The following is an 18,363-nucleotide window of genomic DNA, read 5'->3' on the forward strand; positions in this document are numbered from 1 at the left end:
ACTATTAGCAGATGAAATACAAAATATAAGAAATAAGAAGAAGAGAAAGAATGATGATGCAACTAATGGTAAGGAAGCTTCAAAGAAGGGCATGGAAATAGTCGTTCAAGATGATACAGTCATTAAGACAACGACTTTGGCGGGAAGAAGGAATACTGACTTCTTCGTTGACATGCTTGAATCTCTAAACAAGAATCAAAGAATAGCTGTTCGAGAGATTGGGTTTGGCGCACTCCTAAACTTCAATATAAGAAGTTTCCCAAGAGCATTGGCATATTATTTGATTTACAACTTTATCCCTAAAAGTTCATCAATTAAATTGAACAGCGGGGAATCACTTTTTTAGATGATGAAGATGTTCACATAACTCTTGGGTTCCCGACCGGATCTTTACCTATGAAGAGGATCAAATTTCAGAAAAATATCAACATCAAAACTCAAATTGCTAGATTCTGTAAATGTGGAGAGAAAAAAATGGTGCCAAAGTATTTTGTAGAGCAGATGGAGAGAGACGAAGAAGGTGGTGAGTGGTTCAAATGGAATTTTATGGTTCTCGTGGAGTATGCCTTGATTAACACTCCTGCTGATGGAAATATGAGCCCACAAATTTTAGATTACATAGCTGATGTTGAGAAGATCAAACAATACAATTGGTGTAGCTATGTCATATCTAAATTGCATGAAACACAAAAGAGATGGAAAAACAACACAACAAAGATATTTACCGGACCAGTTATCTTTGTAGTGGTAAGAATATATTTGTTTTCCATTGTCTATGAATCTATTTACAGAAAAACTAATATTTTGTTTTTGTTAATGTAGGCTTGTTACGTGGACAGAATTGTCTATGAAAAAAAATGGTGCCAAGATGTTATCCAACAGTTAAAGGATGGACTGCCGAACTGTAGAAAGAAAGACAAAGAGCAGAAATGAATGATTCAGATTTTGGTCTGGGTCATAAGTATGACCGATATAAAAAGCATCCACATGAAGAGAATGATGAAGATGATGAATCTGAAGATGAAGATGATGAACCTGAAGATGTAGAAGCTTTGAAGATGAATGATCATGATGAAGAGGGACAACCAATGGAAGTCAAGAAAAGACTTTCATAGATAAATGGAAGGAAGCTGCCAGGGATTGTAAAGCCTCAATGTTGAAGATGGTTGATGTCCATGAAGCAGTGCCGGATGAACTCAGGAACATTAATAGCTTTAAGATAATCTGTGATACAACAAGAAATGCAATGGGATTGAGAGAGGAAGGTGTGCAGCATGCTATAAAAAGTCAGAAAACAATGACCCATGCTATGAGCAATGATGAAATTGACGATCCTGAATGGATCGATATCATGATTGAGCTAACTAAAGCTGCTGAGAGGACATGTATACTGAAAAATAGGAATGAGTTCCCTACCTTCACTCTGATACCGGAATATGACTACACTCCTGATGAGAATCAAAATTTTAATCGGGAAAAGGATATGGAGAAGGAAAAAGATGATGAGGTGGAAAACGAGCAAGAGAAACATAATGGAAAAAACTCTTTCATCAGCAGGAGTGTTAATCAAGGCATACTCCACGAGAAGCATAAAATTCCATTTGAACCACTCACCACCTTCTTTGTCTTTCATCATCTGCTCTACAACATACGCTGGCACCATTTTTTTCTCTCCACCTTTACAGAATCTACCAATTTGAGTTTTGATGTCGATATTTTTCTGAAATTTGATCCTATTCATAGGTAAAGATCCAATCGGGAACCCAAGAGTTATATGAACATCTTCATCATCTAAAAACAGTGAATCCCCGCTGTTCAATTTAATTGATGAACTTTTATGGTTAAAGTTGTAAATCAGATAATATGCCAATGATCTTGGGAAACTTCTTATATTGAAGTTTAGGAGTGCGCCAAACCCAATCTCTCGAACACCTCTTCTTTGATTCTTGTTTAGAGATTTGAGCATGTCAACAAAGAAGTCAGTATTCCTTCTTCCTGCCAAAGTCGGTGTCTGAATGGCTGTATCATCTTGAACAACTATTTTCTTGCCCTTCTTTGAAGCTGCCTTACTATTACTTGCATCATTCTTTCTTTTCTTGTTATTTCGTATACGTTCTATTTCATCTGCCAATAGTCTATCATTATCAGCAGCAGCAGCATCACCAATGTTCTTTCCTAATACACAAAAGATCCAGTGTGTTAAACGGTTTAGGTCATTATATAAAGTCAAAGTATCATTTTATCCCCTGAAACTATCATTTTTTCCCCTGAAACTATCATTTTAACCCCTGAAACTATCATTTTATCCCCTGAAACTATCATTTTATCCCCTGAAACAATCATTTTATCCCCTCAAACTATCATTTTATCCCCTGAAACCATCATTTTATCAAGTGCAACATTCATTTTACCTTCTGAAACTATCATTTTATCCCATGAAACTATCATTTTATCCTCTGAAACTATCATTTTATCCCCTGAGAACATCATTGTATCAAGTGCAACTATCATTTTACCTTCTGAAACTATCATTTTCAATGTAAAGATTTATCATTAATACACATGAGATTTATCATTTTACCTTCTGAAGCCATCATTAATAGTCTATCATCATTATCAGCAGCAACATCACGAATGTTCTTTCCTAATACACAAAAGATTTCAGTGTGTTAAACGGTTTATGTCATTATATAATGTAAATTCAATGTAAATTCATCATGCTGTCATATGTAACTCTAAATTTACACTAAAAAACTATAGAATCTAAAAAAACGAGAATCACAGGCAAAATGATAAAATCGAGCAAAAACAAAAGTGAAATAAGTAAAAAACTTTATCCAACCATTCTTCGATGATACTAGAGCTTTTTCCGTCGTCATATTTCAGAAGTTGAATGGTTTTTCCTTCGAAACTGAAGAAGCAAGGGTTTGAATGCAATTCGAAGGGTTTGAGTGAGAGAGAAATTGAATTCAGCGTCTAGTTCACATTTTCTTTCGACGCGCCAATTTTATAACGAAATGACAAATTTTCCCTTATATAAACGAAATATGATAGTTTTATTTGATAAAATGATAGTTTTGTTAGATTAAAATGATACTTTTGTCTGATAAAATGATAGTTTTGCCGGATAGAATGATACTCTGAGTTGATAAAATGATAGTTTTGCCGAATAGAATTATACTCTGAGTTGATAAAATGATAGTTTTGCCGAATAGAATTATACTCTGAGTTGATAAAATGATAGTTTTATTGATTTGTAGGTATGTACATTCCTGCATACAATGATACTCTGAGTTGATAAAATGATAGTTTTGCTGGATAGAATGATACTCTGAGTTGATAAAATGATAGTTTTATTGATTTGTAGGTATGTACATTCCTGCATACAATGATACTCTGAGTTGATAACATGATAGTTTTACCGGATATAATGATACTCTGAGTTGATAAAATGATGGTTTCAGGGGATAAAATGATAGTTTCAGGGGATAAAATGATAGTTTCAGGGGATAAAATGATAATTTCAGAAGGTAAAATGATAGTTGCACTTGATAAAATGACAGTTTCAGGGGATACAATGATGGTTTCAGGTGATAAAATGATAGTTTCAGGGTATAAAATGATAGTTTCAGTAGGAAAAATGATAGTTGCACTTGATAAAATGATAGTTTCAGGGGATAAAATGATAGTTTCAGTGGGTAAAAGTGTCATGTTAAAAGCCCAATGTTATCATTTTATTAAACAAAAATGTCATTTTATACACCAAAAATACCTATCATTTTATCTGCTGAAAGTATCATTTTATCGGCTGAAAGTGTCATTTTATATCAAATGGCTTCAATCTGCCTTCTCATTGAATCTACCACAATTTCTTGAATCATGACGACCCATCTCATGACATTTACCACACCGTCGTAGAGGCTTATTTGCTTTTCTTATTGCACTCTCCCTCTTTGTTACCCTGTCACTAGCTGATCCTTTTGTTCTAACAACGTCTGGAGGATGTACATCAATTACATCAGGTACTGCCATTCCATAAAATTCCTCACCCATCTTTTTCTTTTCAATGACTGAAGGTATTGCACAATTTCCAAATATATGCTCTTTCAAATCATCAAGACCAGCACATAACAAAGACAGATGATCCATATTTCCCTCAGACTTTTGGACTAATCGATAAAAGTTGAAGAACAACTTTTTCTTAACTTCCTGCTTTTCATCCAAATCTGCAAGGTAAAAGATAGCATTATTACAATAAATACTATCATTTCTCTTACTGAAAAAAAGAGTTTTTACAAATAAGGTTAGAAATTAAGCACACGTTCAAATGGTTGTATCTCCTCAGATGGTAGACCATGGGCCGCCTTTAGTAAAGAGCTCTTCAACCACCTTCGACCAAAATATTTCTCAAGAATGAGATTTGCAGACTTATTCTTCAACAAACAAAATATATGACAGCATAACAAACCAATTCTGGAAAACTTCTTACAACTACAGTCGAATGTGTCTTGTTTACAATCATACTTAACATCTCATGTTCTACCATATTGGTCCTTAACCTTATGCATCTTGATGTTATCCTCAACAGTTATAGAAACAATCTCACATACCATACTTATTTCCTGTTGTACATGTTTGAAAATAGAATCAGTGTAGATTGTAGATGCAGGCTTCTCAATAAGCAATTGGGTTGACAAATCAGGAATAGTTTAGTAATCCAAGTAGTTCAATCGTGAATTGGCATTCCTTTGATCTCCCACAGCACAGTTAAAGAAATTGATGAACTGTACAAGATTTGCACGAGGCTTTGTGTAGTTTTTAAAAAAGCTATTCTCTGATTCAGACATCGATGTAATCCTAAGAAGCGACCCCATGGGAAAATCTCGAAAATAAGCAGGAACCCAGAATTCTCTCTCTTCAAACATCGATCCAAACCAGTGCACGTCTTCTAATCCATACCGTTCCATTATATCATTCCATATTATATCAAACTCATCAGGCTCTAACAAATCAGACCAAACACATGCATTCAACTCTTTTTTGAAATCTTCATTATCAAGCAAGGATTTGGGCAACTTATCTGACACCTTAACCATAATATGTCACATGCACCATCGGTGCCTTGTTTGTAAAAGTATTTGTTGAACAGCAAGTTTCATCCCCCAATCTTGATATGTGATAATCAATTTGGGTGCTACCCCCATACATCGAACAAAACAGCCAAACAACCAAGCATATAAGTCTCTACCTTCACTTGATAACAATCCAGCTCCAAATGTAACTGCTCTGGAATGGTTATCTTTTCCAGTGAATGGAGCAAAAATCATGCAATACCTTCAGAACATAACATAAAAATGAATTATATTTTCATACATACAGAAAAGTATCATTTTTATCATCTATGAATATCATTTTATCGGCCGAAAATATCATTTTATGTCTTTTAGCAACAAAAGTAATATACATGTTAGTGTTGTATGTTGAGTTAAATGAAATTACATCTCCAAACATATGATAATTTCGTCTTGAAATAGCATCAGCCCAGAAGTGTTTAGTTAACTTTCCATGAGATCCTATCTCAATTTCATAATAGAAGGCATCAGATGATTCCTTTTGAGAACGCATATAATCAAAAATCATTTGAGCATCTGAACCATCAATATTGGACATAATATCGCGATAACCATTTCTAATATCAATAATCATATCCAACATTTTCAGGTCCACCCATTATCTCCTTCAAAAGTTTGAATGTGAGAGTGGGACCAATATTACACCTGCCACAATCCTCCATAAACCTTCGATGGATAGGATCCAGACTGCGATTGGCCGTCATAAAATGCCTATACTCATCCGCAACCATTAAGTGATAATGATACTCAATAAACTGATAAACCCCATACCCTTTGCTCATGCCATCTGAAAAATATCTCAAGTTGAGCTTAGCAAGACATTCACACCTAAATGACCGACACCTACGCTTCTTAACAGACACTTCAAGTTGAGCTTAGCAAGACATTCACACCTAAATGACCGACACCTACGCTTCTTAACAGACACTTCAGTTGATTTGGATGCATCACCAAGTATAAAATTCTTAGAGCCTTGTCTGCTGCAAGCCAAATACTGCCACTTAATAATACCATGAACTGATTTGTTGCCCAGTTTACGAATGCCAAAACCAACTTAACGAGCATAATGTTCATAGAAATCAGATGCTTCTACTAATGTATTGAATTTCATACCAATCATTAACTTCAAAGCATCATCACAAACAGGAATGTACATACCTACAAATCAGTAAAAGTATCATTTTATCAACTCAGAGTATAATTCTATGCGGCAAAACTCTCATTTTATTTATGCAGTAAACCTAACATTTTATAAACAAAAAGTATCATTTTATCAACCCAGAGTATCATTATATCCGGCAAAAGTATCATTTTATCAACTCAGAGTATCATTCTATTCGGCAAAACTATCATTTTATCAACTCAGAGTATCATTCTATCCGGCAAAACTATCATTTTATCAACTCAGAGTATCATTGTATACAGGAATGTACATACCTACAAATCAATAAAACTATCATTTTATCAACTCATAGTATCATTCTATCCGGCAAAACTATCATTTTATCAACTCGGAGTATCATTGTATGCAGGAATGTACATACCTACAAATCAATAAAACTATCATTTTATCAACTCAGAGTATCATTCTATCCGGCAAAACTATCATTTTATCAACTCAGAGTATCATTCTATCCGACAAAACTATCATTTTATCAACTCAGTGTATCATTCTATCCGGCAAAAGTTTCATTTTATCAACTCAGAGTATCATTCTATCCGGCAAAACTATCATTTTATACAGTACACCTAACATTTATAAGCCAAAAGTATCATCTTAACACTACATAATATAATTAAATAAGAAGTTCAATACATCAGAAACATAAGCCAGTTGACAGCTAATATTAATCTAAAACCAAATTCAATACATGAAGCAAAACAATCAATAAATTAAAATATGAACACAATCAATAAGCTAAATAATAGATAATGATTGTTACCTTCGTTATTTGTTACAAACTCCATCGAAGCGAATTCTGACAACAATTGAACAGGTAATCAATGAAAATAAGAACGCAAAATTGAAAACATCTCACCGGTCACAATTCACAATTATGCGAGAAATATGGAAACAAAATCTGGAGATTATAGAATAATGAACCAAATCGGAAGAAAATCTGGGAACAAAATCGATGAGTTGAGGAATATGGAAACAAAATCGCTGAGAAAGAGGAGAGAATCGAACTGAGAGAGAATGAAAGAATGGAGCGAAATTCAAAAATTAAATGAGTGAAATGACATATTTACCCCCTGCGCCTTTTTTTATGAAGTAAATCTAAGTTTGAATCTCAACCACAAGATTAGAAAATATGTGTGGTTAATATTTAGTTATAGGGTTATTACGTGATTTGAGGGTTATTATATGATCATCTCTCTCTCTATATATATATATATATATATATATATATATAGGGGTGTGTTAAGGTCCTTCGCAGCTTTTCAGTCCAATGTTCTTTTTAATCACAGCCCTTGGATCCTTGAATTGGATGGTTGTGATGATCTGCATTATTTGATGAAAAATTTACATTATTAGTCGGTGTGCATTATTCAACTGAAAATTTGCATTATTAAATGACACGTGACATCAATCTAACCGTCGGATGACAAAATCGTAGGGCTGAGATTAAAAAGAACAATAGAACAAAAGATACAAAAAGGAAATGAATACATCCCTATATATATATTATTTTATATATACTAATAGAATATAAATATATATAGGTATATATATTTTCAAATTAATAGAATATACATATAATACATATTATATAAAATATATTAAGCGAATATATATTATATATATGATATAATATATTAAATTAATAGAATAAATATATATAATATTATATTTAAAATATAATTCAGTTTTTCGATTTTTCTATTTTTTAACTTTTTTTTGCCCAAACCGAATTGAATCGAAAAACCGAAAAAACCGAACCGAATTTAAATTTTCAGTTTGGTTAGGTTCGGATATTCGGTTTTCAATTTTTTTGCTCACCCCTATTGCTTAGCCACAAAAAGAACACGTTTGAGGTCTTGCGGCATGTTGAGAGTCTTCACCAAGATCTGTCACTTCGGATAGGTACCGGCGGCGAGATTGTACCCCATGCTGTACTATTGGTCATTAGCGGTAAAGGATATTGTTGGTGCTCTACATTTTAAAATATTGTTGAATACGTCGGAGTAGTTGAGCACATACATTCATATCGTTGTTCAATACAGAAACCAAAAAAACACATGGCAAATTAATTGATAAGCGGCGGTCGGCGATCGCCTCTAACACAATCATAGGGTGATAGGCTGATAGCCTTTTGTGGCTAGTTGTGTACAACAAACAACCAACCACCCCACCCCCCCCAATTCAGCCATAATTGAATTGATAATGAGATTAGACAAAATGAGGGAGACAGAATTTTTTTTAAAAAAAATTATTTGATGGATGAGATATTTATAAATTATTTATTTTTTAACTTTTTTTAAAAAATTTAAAAGTAATTAATATTTCAAAGGTCCACAAGTGGGTGTCGCCGCCCAACGAAACTGAGCCACGCGGAGGGGAGGGGGAGGTGCGGAGAGCTAGCTCGCCCCCTCCACTTCTCACTGCGAACCTTGGCGAGACAAGCCACCCACAATGGGGTCTGGTACTCGTTTCGTCTCACCAAGACGAGACCGAGCCAAAATGACTCGAGGTTCCCTTACTCTCTCGTCTCTCTCATATTTGATTATCTCCCTATTTTATTTTATCTTTGTTTAACTCACTAAACAGTCAAAACTTAACTTTGTTAAATCTCATGCCACAAAGAAATACTTCAAGTATTGTGGAACGATGGGACTTAATTGAATCTCTATGAGCATGTCTAAGGTTTCTCTTTTGGTCTATTGTACTTTAATTAATTTCGTATAAACTTGTAACCTTTTGCGAAATGGGAATTGTCCTAAATATTCTTGTGAACGTAAGAGCTTCAATGACTCCCCATCCCAAAGTCTTGTATACCCGTGTGCTCAGCTTTTGTACACTACTCCCTCTGTCCGTGAATAAAAGTCCCGTTTTTTTTATTTTAGTCCGCCTACTAATTAGAGTCCCGGTTTACTTTTACCGGGTCCCACATTCCACTCACATTCATTTAAAATAATACATACTAGTGGAACCCATATTCCACTAACTAGAGTTGTCAACGGGGTCGGCCTGACCCGACCCACCAGTGAAACGAAGCGGGCCTGGGCTTGGCTCATTAGTTGAGATGGACTCCAATTGGGCATTTTGTAAACCCAGGCCCAGGACCATATGAAGTCCAGTCCAGCTCAGGCCCATCAGAGGCCCACCTTCTATAATTAGTTTTTTATGTAATTAGGAGGTTAATCACTAATATAGTATATTCTCTATTTATGCAGGTCATCTTATGCACAAGACATGTTAATTTTGTTTCTATCATTCTAATTTTTTGAATGTCTCCGAATGGACTCAAACAGTAATAGTTTAATATCAACATAAGTTTCCAACTAAATAATGAATGCAATATTCAATCTTGACTATATCTAATTTTTTTCTTATATTTTTTTCTACAAGATGTAAAAAAGATGGTTCTGAAGTTTAACTTTAATAATACTCCCTCTGTCTCATAAAAATATGGGCATTGAATGTGGCACGGGAATTAAGACAAAATTGGTAAAGTAAGAGAGAGGGAAGAGAATGGTATGGTAAAATAAGAGAGAGGATGGGAATGATAGTTAAAGTATAGTTAGTGGATAGTGGGACCTATATTATTTAAATGATCTAACTTTTCAAAAATGGAATGCACATATTTTTGTGGAACGGACAAAAATGAAAAGTGCACATATTTTTATGGGACGGAAGGAGTATTACGTATTGAAACTTTAATATTTGATGAATGATTATTAAATTCTTTAAATTTTTTAGATAGTTCATATACTTGTAGTTTTAAATATACAACATCAACCCATATGTCATCATCTACTACCAAAACTAACAATATTGGTTATTTCTTTAATTATACATTTACTTTTAAATTGAATAAAGAACATGAAAAATATTGTTAATATAAAGTCAATAAATGAACTTAAACACGTTATTTAAATTTGGATTTAGTTAAAAAGATATAAATACAAGTTATATGTTTTAGTTTTGCATATAATATACATTTAGGATATCATTAAAATACATAAAAAAAATTAAATAAAGCCCAGCCCTGCTTGGGCCCACATGGCAAGTGCGCCGGACCGGGCCAGGCTTAGCAAAATTATAAAAAGCCCAGTCCAGCCCAGCCCGCCTCAAACATGGGCCTGTGCCTCAATATAGGCGGGCGTTAGCGGGTCTGGGCCGGGCCGGGTCGGCCCGACCCACTTGACAACTCTACCACTAACTCTTTTTCACCCACTAATCTTAACATTTCTTAAAACTCGTGTCGTCAAGGAATGAGACTCCTAATGGTAGACAGAGGGAGTATATTCAAACCACGCATAGCAAGGTCAAGATTAATGGGACACCAACATACTCCTGCTCCCTCTATCCTACAAGAATACCCACTCTTTCCTTTTTAATCGGTTCCATAAGAATATGTATTTTCCAATTTGAAAACTCTTTTCTCTCTAATGAGGTGAGACTCATTCCCCACTATCAATACTTTAATTACATTTTCTCTCTACCTCTCTCTTACTTTACCAATATTATGTTAAAACTCGTGCTAAACCTAAAGTGCATATTCTTTGAAGACGGATGGAGTAAAATATATTGTGTCCAATTGTCAATTGATATCCCATTTATAATATGTATGGGTTTTAAAAAGTTGTTCGATTTTGCTAAAAAAATTGCTTAGAAAATATTAATAGAGTGTAGATTTTATTTTTAAATATTAATTTTATAATAATTGTGAATAAAATTAGTAAGAGTAGAATATGAATTCAATTTCAAAAAATAAGAAAAGTAATATGAGATGTTTATTGGAAATTGTGAAATACTCTATTTCTCTCGTAAAAAATGTATACTGTCTATTTTTATTTTATTTATAGAAAGTTGTTTATATCAGTTTATTTATCACTTATATTACTATGATTACAACTTATTAATATTTTAAAACAATATGAGTCTCGTTGTCCATCAATGTCATTTTAAGTTCATTTTCTTCCTTTTTTTTATTTTATTAATTATATATTAAGTTTTGTGTATTTTAAATTCATATATTTTTATAGATGGGAGAATATGAAATATTTAACTAGGATACAGAAAAGAAAAATGAAGGTTTGACGAATGGAAAAAGGTATTATCACAAAAAATATCTAAAATTAGATAAGAGATATTGCGGCTTTATTATGTGTGCTGACGATAAAGTCTTATCTAACTAAAGCTTGGCTTCTCAAATTGAAAGGGTAGATTGATAAACATGTCAATTTTGTCACCGAATTCACACATTCTGTACCGAGAAATCTACCAAAAGGAGGCGCAGCAGCAGTTATGGAGCTCCGGAAGCGGTTCGATCTGGGTAAAACCAAATGGGTCGGGTTTGGGGTTGGATCGAAGCAGAAACGAGTGGAGAAAACGAGCAAAGAGAGATTTGAGAAGTTGGGCGTTTTGGCCTGAATTGTCCAAGCCTTCATCTGTGGAGATGGAGCCGATTCAAGATAGCGAGCACTTTGATCGGATTTTGGAATCTGCTAAAGAGCTGTCTCAGCCCCTTCTTGTTGATTGGTCTCTCTCTCCTTTGATTGCTCACACGCACACACACACACAGTAATTTGTGTTGAGAATTTAAATTGTGTTGGAAAATATTGACAGGATGGCAACCTGGTGCAGAAAATGCATATTTCTGAAACCAAAATTGGAGAAGTTAGCTGCTGAATTTGATACCAAGTGAGTTAGTTATATATGGATCTGATCAAATTCAAACTCTATACATTATACAAATTGCAAACTATGATATGTACCGTTAGATATCAAGATTTGATGTCAACATAAAATGCCAATACAATGCGTTGGCGTTATTTGATCATCGATCTTGAAATCTAACGGTTCAGATCATAGTTTGGAGTTTGTAGGAAAGATGTCGTTTGCATTTTATCACCACCCTGATATATATTTATGTTTTGCTACTACATCCATCTTAATCAGAAGATTAAGTTACGTACATTTGTTTGAGATTGTAGGATGAAATTCTACTACGTAGATGTGAACAACGTGCCTCAATCGTTGGTGAAGCGTGGAAACGTATCAGTATGTGAATTACATTTTGAGTTTTTCATTGCATACGTAAGCCTTCTTGGTATGATGGAATGAGATGAGGATAGGAATGAAGTGATTTTTTTTTTTGTATTTTGCGTTCCATCATTGCCTTCATTTCATTGCACCAAGTAAATGAATCGAAGTAGGAATCACATTTTATTCCATTATACCAAGATAGCAGTTACTTTGCTTAATTTGATGACTAACAAAGACTTGATTTTTTGACTGCCCCCCTCGTGAAGAAAATGCCGACAATTCAGGTTAGAGCTCACACAAGTAGTAGTAGTATTGTCCCACTAAAAATGAAACGTTTTCTAAAATGGAAACAACATCATCTCTATCTTTTCCTCTCTCTTCATTTAGTCACAAAACAACACTACATAAAAAATCTCGTGTTGAAAGCCAAATGTTTCATATTTATTGGGACGGAAGGAAGATGAGATATACTCCTATGTTGTGTTGTTTTGGATTGTGAAAGAGGTGTTTTGGGCAGCTGTGGAAAGATGGGGAGATGAAGGCGGAAGTGATAGGTGGGCACAAGGCATGGCTTGTCATTGAAGAAGTCAGGCAGATGATACTTGACTTTGAGTAAACCAATCAATCACAAACCATTTTTACTGCATTTTTGCTTTTAATTACTTGTAAATTTCATGTAAATACTTCCATTAAACACCCCCAATATCAATATGATCTATATTGTATAACAAGAGAGTGGATTGGAGAACATAGAAAAATACATTCTGATCAAGCAGTTGTTCGCACAAACACACTTTCTCATCAAAACATTGGCAATTCGGCCCAAGAAGCCAACACTACGTGCACCCTATGCGTTTTAAAACAAGATTCAACTCAAGTAAACGAGCACGAGCATATTCCAACTGCAGAATCATACATGCACAGCACAACACACACATAACTCACGTTTGTCGGTAAAGAGTGTAGAGTGACCATTGCACTACGACTCTCTGGTCATCATGTTCCATGGCGCCAGCTGCGGCGATTTTGATTTTCAATATTGGGCGGGAAAATGAATTTTTTTTATGGGAATAAATTGCTCAGCTGAGCCTCAATTCATTTGTATTTTTCCATATTTTTTAATGTTGCATTTTTGACTTACCGTAAATAGAATTAATCTCCAATAACTTCCAATAAAAAATGAGGCATGTCTAGAAATTTAATCAAACCAAAATACTTGTAGTATTTGAACATTTGGTGTTGTGTGTAAGCGGTTTATAAGAATTTGTATGCGTGTTTGTCGCTAAAACAAAACAGAAAAAACAGAAAAACTCACATCTTCTTTCCCTCCATTTTCTGCTCCTCTTTAAGGTTCCATCTCTTGATTCTTCATCGTGATTTCATGTTTTCTGAATGAAAATCAATGTGTTAAGCTTCCTCATTTTCTTACATGTCACATGTTGTAGGAAGGAATATAGGGTCATAACATAAGAGATAGCAAATGTGGGCGTCGACATCAACGACGTTTGCGTAAGCTAAACATATCCATCCACCCTCGGATTTGTAGAATGTTGTGTTGCGGAGGAGCAGAGGAGGAGCCTAATCCTCCGCCCGTATCCACTGCTCCGCCTAAGGCCGGTATTCCCTTTGCTGGCGCCGGTGGAGGTATGTACGTATGGATAATCCTGTCTCTCACTCTTGCAACTCTACCCCTTTGGAAGCAACTGCGCTGCCCATGCAGGCATCTGTCTGTTTTTCATGTTAATATAATGTGTAGGCAATGGCAGAGGAGAGCCGAGGTCTGGTGCGAGAAATGGGAAACCGCAGAAAGCGTTGCCTATCGAAATACCAGCATTGTCATTGGGTGAGCTGAATAGGCTGACTAGTGATTTTGGGACAAAGGCCTTGATAGGAGAGGGCTCCTACGGCCGCGTCTACTACGTCAAGCTCAGCGACGGCCGTGAAGCAGCCATCAAGAAGCTCGACACCACGTCAGCCGAGCCAGACTCTGACGACTTCCCAGCCCAGGTGAAAATGGTTTTAATCTTTGGAATAGGTTCGAGGCTGAACGGAACGAGCTTGCTCTCTGCAGGTATCTATGGTGTCCCGGCTCAAGAACGAGTATTTCTTGGCACTGCTCGGGTACTGCCTCGAAGAAAATACGAGAATTCTTGCCTACGAGTATGCTACAATGGGAACTTTACATGATGTGTTGCATGGTATATAATGCAAACTCTACAATGGGTTATATACTGTACAAACTCCGAACTCTATAATGGGTAGTGATTAAAATTTCAAGATTTTGATGTCTACACAATTTCAATATAATGTCAACACGGCGTCAACCATTGACACTGTGTTGATTTTCTGTTGATGTTATTTTGTCATCGGTTGACATTTTCTAACGGTCCAAATCATAGTTTGAAATTTGTACAATATTTAGATTTGCATTCGATTCTACATCCCTATATATATATATAGATAACATGAGTTGGTGGAGTTGAATATGTTGTTGAAGGTAGGAAAGGGGTGCAAGGAGCTGAGCCTGGGCCTGTTCTAACATGGAATCAGAGAGTGAAGGTTGCACTAGGGGCTGCGAAAGGGCTAGAATTCCTGCACGAAAAGTGTCAGCCTTCGATCGTTCATCGCGATGTTAGATCAAGCAACGTGCTTCTGTTTGACGATTTCGTTTCCAAGATTGCTGACTTCAGCACCAGCTCGTCCTCAGACACGGCGGCCAGGCTGCACTCGACACGAGTCCTTGGAACATTCGGCTACCACGCTCCAGAGTCAGTTGATTGATTGATCGATTCGTTGTTTAGTTACAGAGAGGGTTAATTGTGTTGGGGCTGAATAGTTTGATTTGACCAGGTACGCGATGACAGGGCAGATAACTCAGAAAAGCGATGTCTATAGCTTCGGGGTCGTGCTTCTCGAACTCCTCACTGGAAGGAAGCCAGTAGACCACACCATGCCTAAAGGCCAGCAGAGTCTTGTCACTTGGGTCAGTACTTCCTTGATTTTTTTGGTGTTTGCTTCAAAATAAATTCAATTTTTGCCTTATCATTTTGTAGGCAACTCCAAGATTGAGTGAAGATAAGGTGAAGCAATGTGTTGATCCCAAGCTACAAGATGAGTTTCCACCAAAGGCTATTGCTAAGGTCTAGAAACACACTACTCTCTCTCTATATTACATTATGATGAATGCAAGGAGATGTTTGTCCATTTTCAGATGGCTGCTGTCGCAGCGCTTTGCGTGCAGTATGAAGCAGATTTCCGGCCAAACATGACTATCGTGGTGAAGGCATTGCAGCCGCTTCTAAATGCTAAACCAGCTGCACCCGATTCTCATGCGTAAAAACTGCATTGATGCAACATACATAAGTGTAACACTAATTAAGTTGTTCATCTCCTTGAAAGAATCCTATGTAACAATAGTTGCTGCTTCAGTAGTGGTACGATGTAACACCTCGCACGCAGATGAATCTATGGTCGTTGTTATAAACCAAAAAAGTTTAGCAGACATAATGTTTAGAAGCAAAGAGTTTATTATGTGGCATAGCGGATTCAAATGGGGTGTTCGGTTTGCAAGATTGTATCCCGGGATTAAATATGTAGTGTGTTTGGTTCATGAGATTCAATCTCATAACTCAATCCTATGTGGATAATCATGAGATAATTAGTCAAAGCTAACCTCCTATGACTAAAATAATCTCACAACTCAATCCTAGATTATATCTTTGGCATTATTTCATCTAAAAAACCGAACACCACTAAAGTGTATACTCGTATTGTATTTGCTACGTATCGCGATTTTGGCGGACTTGAATAGACTCCATTCAATAATGTTTACATTACAAACCATGTGACACTTGACACAAATGCACTCTGACGATGTGTCAATTCTTAGCTCATACTCCCTCCGTACCACTCAAAATGTCTATATTTTATTTTTAGTTTGTCCTGCTTAAAATGTCTACTTTCGATATTTAGAAATAAATCTCTATCTCTCTCTCCTCATTAAAATATTCAATTAATTTTTTCTCTCTACTTACTCTACCTAACAACTCCTCTTATAATCTCGTGTCACTCAAGAATGTGGACATCTTGAATGGGACGGAGGTCCATATATTTTAGTAGAACGGAGGGAGTATGTTTCTAGCAATTCCAGTAGTTTCCGAGTTTATAATTTTGTATCCAAACCAACAATGCAATAATGTCTTCTTGTCTTATTAGATTGACCCTCAACTAAATGGTTGAATTAGGTAATGTTTATGTAATCGGCAAATAAACAAAGTGAGCACAAATAGAAAAAAATGATGAAGAGAGTTATTGTTTATCCAATTCGATATGATGTGTATCTATTAAATATAATTTTAAATGACGTAAATAAAGCCAATGTGCCTCCTAGTATATCTATGGTTTGTTTCCTTGGAATATATACTTTCTTTGGACATGTTTCCTAATATGACTTGAATTAGTGCTCTCAATTTTATCCTCTATATAGAACTACTCACCTATTGAAAATTCATGCCTTACATTCACTGACGGATCTAGGGGCAGGAGGGACCGCACCTTTCGTGCGACTAATTTCCTCTTATTAGGACATAAAATTATCATGTCCGTCCCTTCCGTTTGACTTGACGTCGCCCCGAAAATTGAAAAAATTAGCTATTTCTGCTCTAGACCAAGCTAGTAATATATATTCTGTCCCCTCTATTTACTAATCCTAGATCCGTCACTACTTACATTGTCCCTATAAGTAGACGACATTATATAATTGTGTTTATTTCCCAACAACTAGTGTCAAGAACCTAGGATTCAATAGACAAAAATTACGATCAAGATCGATGGGAAGCTTGTTGTGAAGAACTTCGGCAGCCCTGATTTTAGGTTTTGGAAGACGAAGATCGAGGATTTTGAGACATGTAGGTAGACTGACCTTCCTTTGTCATGTGTAAAATCCGAACTCGATAGACGACACATCTTTAGTATCCCTCCATCTTTGCTAGATGACACATTTCTTAGTTGGCATAAGATTTTAGAAGTTGTTGGTTAATGTGTTTAATTGGAGAGATAAAAGGTAGGTGTAAGTATTAAATAGAGAGAAATAGAGTTGAATATTTTAAATGGAGAGAGAAATTTGTTGGGTGTATTGATGCACTATTTATTATCACTAAAAATACTTGCAAGTATACCGGGTAGATCTAGTATAGCAAAAGGTCAGTACCGAGATGTCGAACACAAGGAATAAGATTGCAGCTGAATATTATGAACTATTTAGAAAAATGAGGTTTTTTTGTTTGGATTTATAAACTAGACAGAATTACATAAACAAAAACATAAAGCATAAAAACAAATAATACAAAGCAAACGAAAAATATAGAGTTTTAGGATCCAACTACTACGACCTAGTGATGATTAATCTCATAGAACTTTACCTTTACGTGCCTCTAGGATTATTAGGAAAGTCACAACAATAGAATAAGCCCTCTCAAGAGTGCACCTACCTAGTTGTTTAAATTCTAATTATCGAAGTCTCCTTCCAATATTTAGACTCTAACTCCCAAAAGCTCATGAGAACGAAGTCCTCACAAGGTATCCCGTCTCTCGAGTGCAGATAATTCAATTGTTGATTGTTCCCTTAACCACGAAAAACTACCTATCTCTCAATTAATATAGCTAAACGATCATAGTTCTAAAGTTGACCAGACAAAAGAACAATAAAAGCAAAGACTAAGCAAAATAATCACAAGATCTAGTAAAATGTTCAATTCAATAAATCAAAACATGTCCATAATAGTCTTCATAAAAAAACCCTACAAAATGTGTTCAGTTACTCATAGACAAGTAGTAAACACAATTAAAGTACGGGACATGAAAGAAATTGATAAAACCCAATGTTGAATCTTCAATCTCCAGTCTTCTCTTGCTTGGATCAACAGAGCTTCGTTCCAATGGAAGATAGAAGAATTATATGTGGAATATGGGATAGAAGAAGTATAGAGAGGGAGAAGGATCAGAGACTCTGAGATGAAT

At 35.4% G+C, this 18,363-nt stretch overlaps 3 protein-coding genes across 3 annotated transcripts; 2 read left to right on the forward strand and 1 right to left on the reverse strand.

Moving 5' to 3' along the window:
• Positions 1-3,837: 3,837 nt before the first annotated feature.
• Positions 3,838-5,096, reverse strand: LOC121745948. The gene is made up of 5 exons (XM_042139892.1): positions 4,791-5,096; positions 4,560-4,622; positions 4,322-4,433; positions 4,122-4,226; positions 3,838-4,070 (listed from the first exon to the last, which is right to left on the reverse strand). Exons 1-5 carry the CDS (start codon positions 5,094-5,096, stop codon positions 3,838-3,840), a joined length of 819 nt encoding a protein of 272 aa, XP_041995826.1.
• A 6,437-nt stretch (positions 5,097-11,533) lies between these two features.
• On the forward strand, positions 11,534-12,961 carry LOC121745949 (thioredoxin-like 3-1, chloroplastic). The gene is made up of 4 exons (XM_042139893.1): positions 11,534-11,838; positions 11,926-12,000; positions 12,294-12,360; positions 12,848-12,961. Exons 1-4 carry the CDS (start codon positions 11,534-11,536, stop codon positions 12,959-12,961), a joined length of 561 nt encoding a protein of 186 aa, XP_041995827.1.
• LOC121745282 (probable protein kinase At2g41970) lies at positions 11,920-15,854 on the forward strand. The gene is made up of 8 exons (XM_042139124.1): positions 11,920-12,000; positions 12,294-13,989; positions 14,102-14,352; positions 14,417-14,543; positions 14,843-15,113; positions 15,196-15,328; positions 15,399-15,485; positions 15,557-15,854. The coding sequence occupies exons 2-8, from the start codon at positions 13,893-13,895 to the stop codon at positions 15,680-15,682; spliced, it is 1,092 nt and encodes a 363-aa protein (XP_041995058.1). The 5' UTR covers positions 11,920-12,000; positions 12,294-13,892; the 3' UTR covers positions 15,683-15,854.
• The last annotated feature ends 2,509 nt before the right edge of the window (positions 15,855-18,363 follow it).

This window comes from Salvia splendens, chromosome 8, assembly GCF_004379255.2.
Source record: "Salvia splendens isolate huo1 chromosome 8, SspV2, whole genome shotgun sequence".
Classification (NCBI taxonomy): Eukaryota; Viridiplantae; Streptophyta; class Magnoliopsida; order Lamiales; family Lamiaceae; genus Salvia; species Salvia splendens.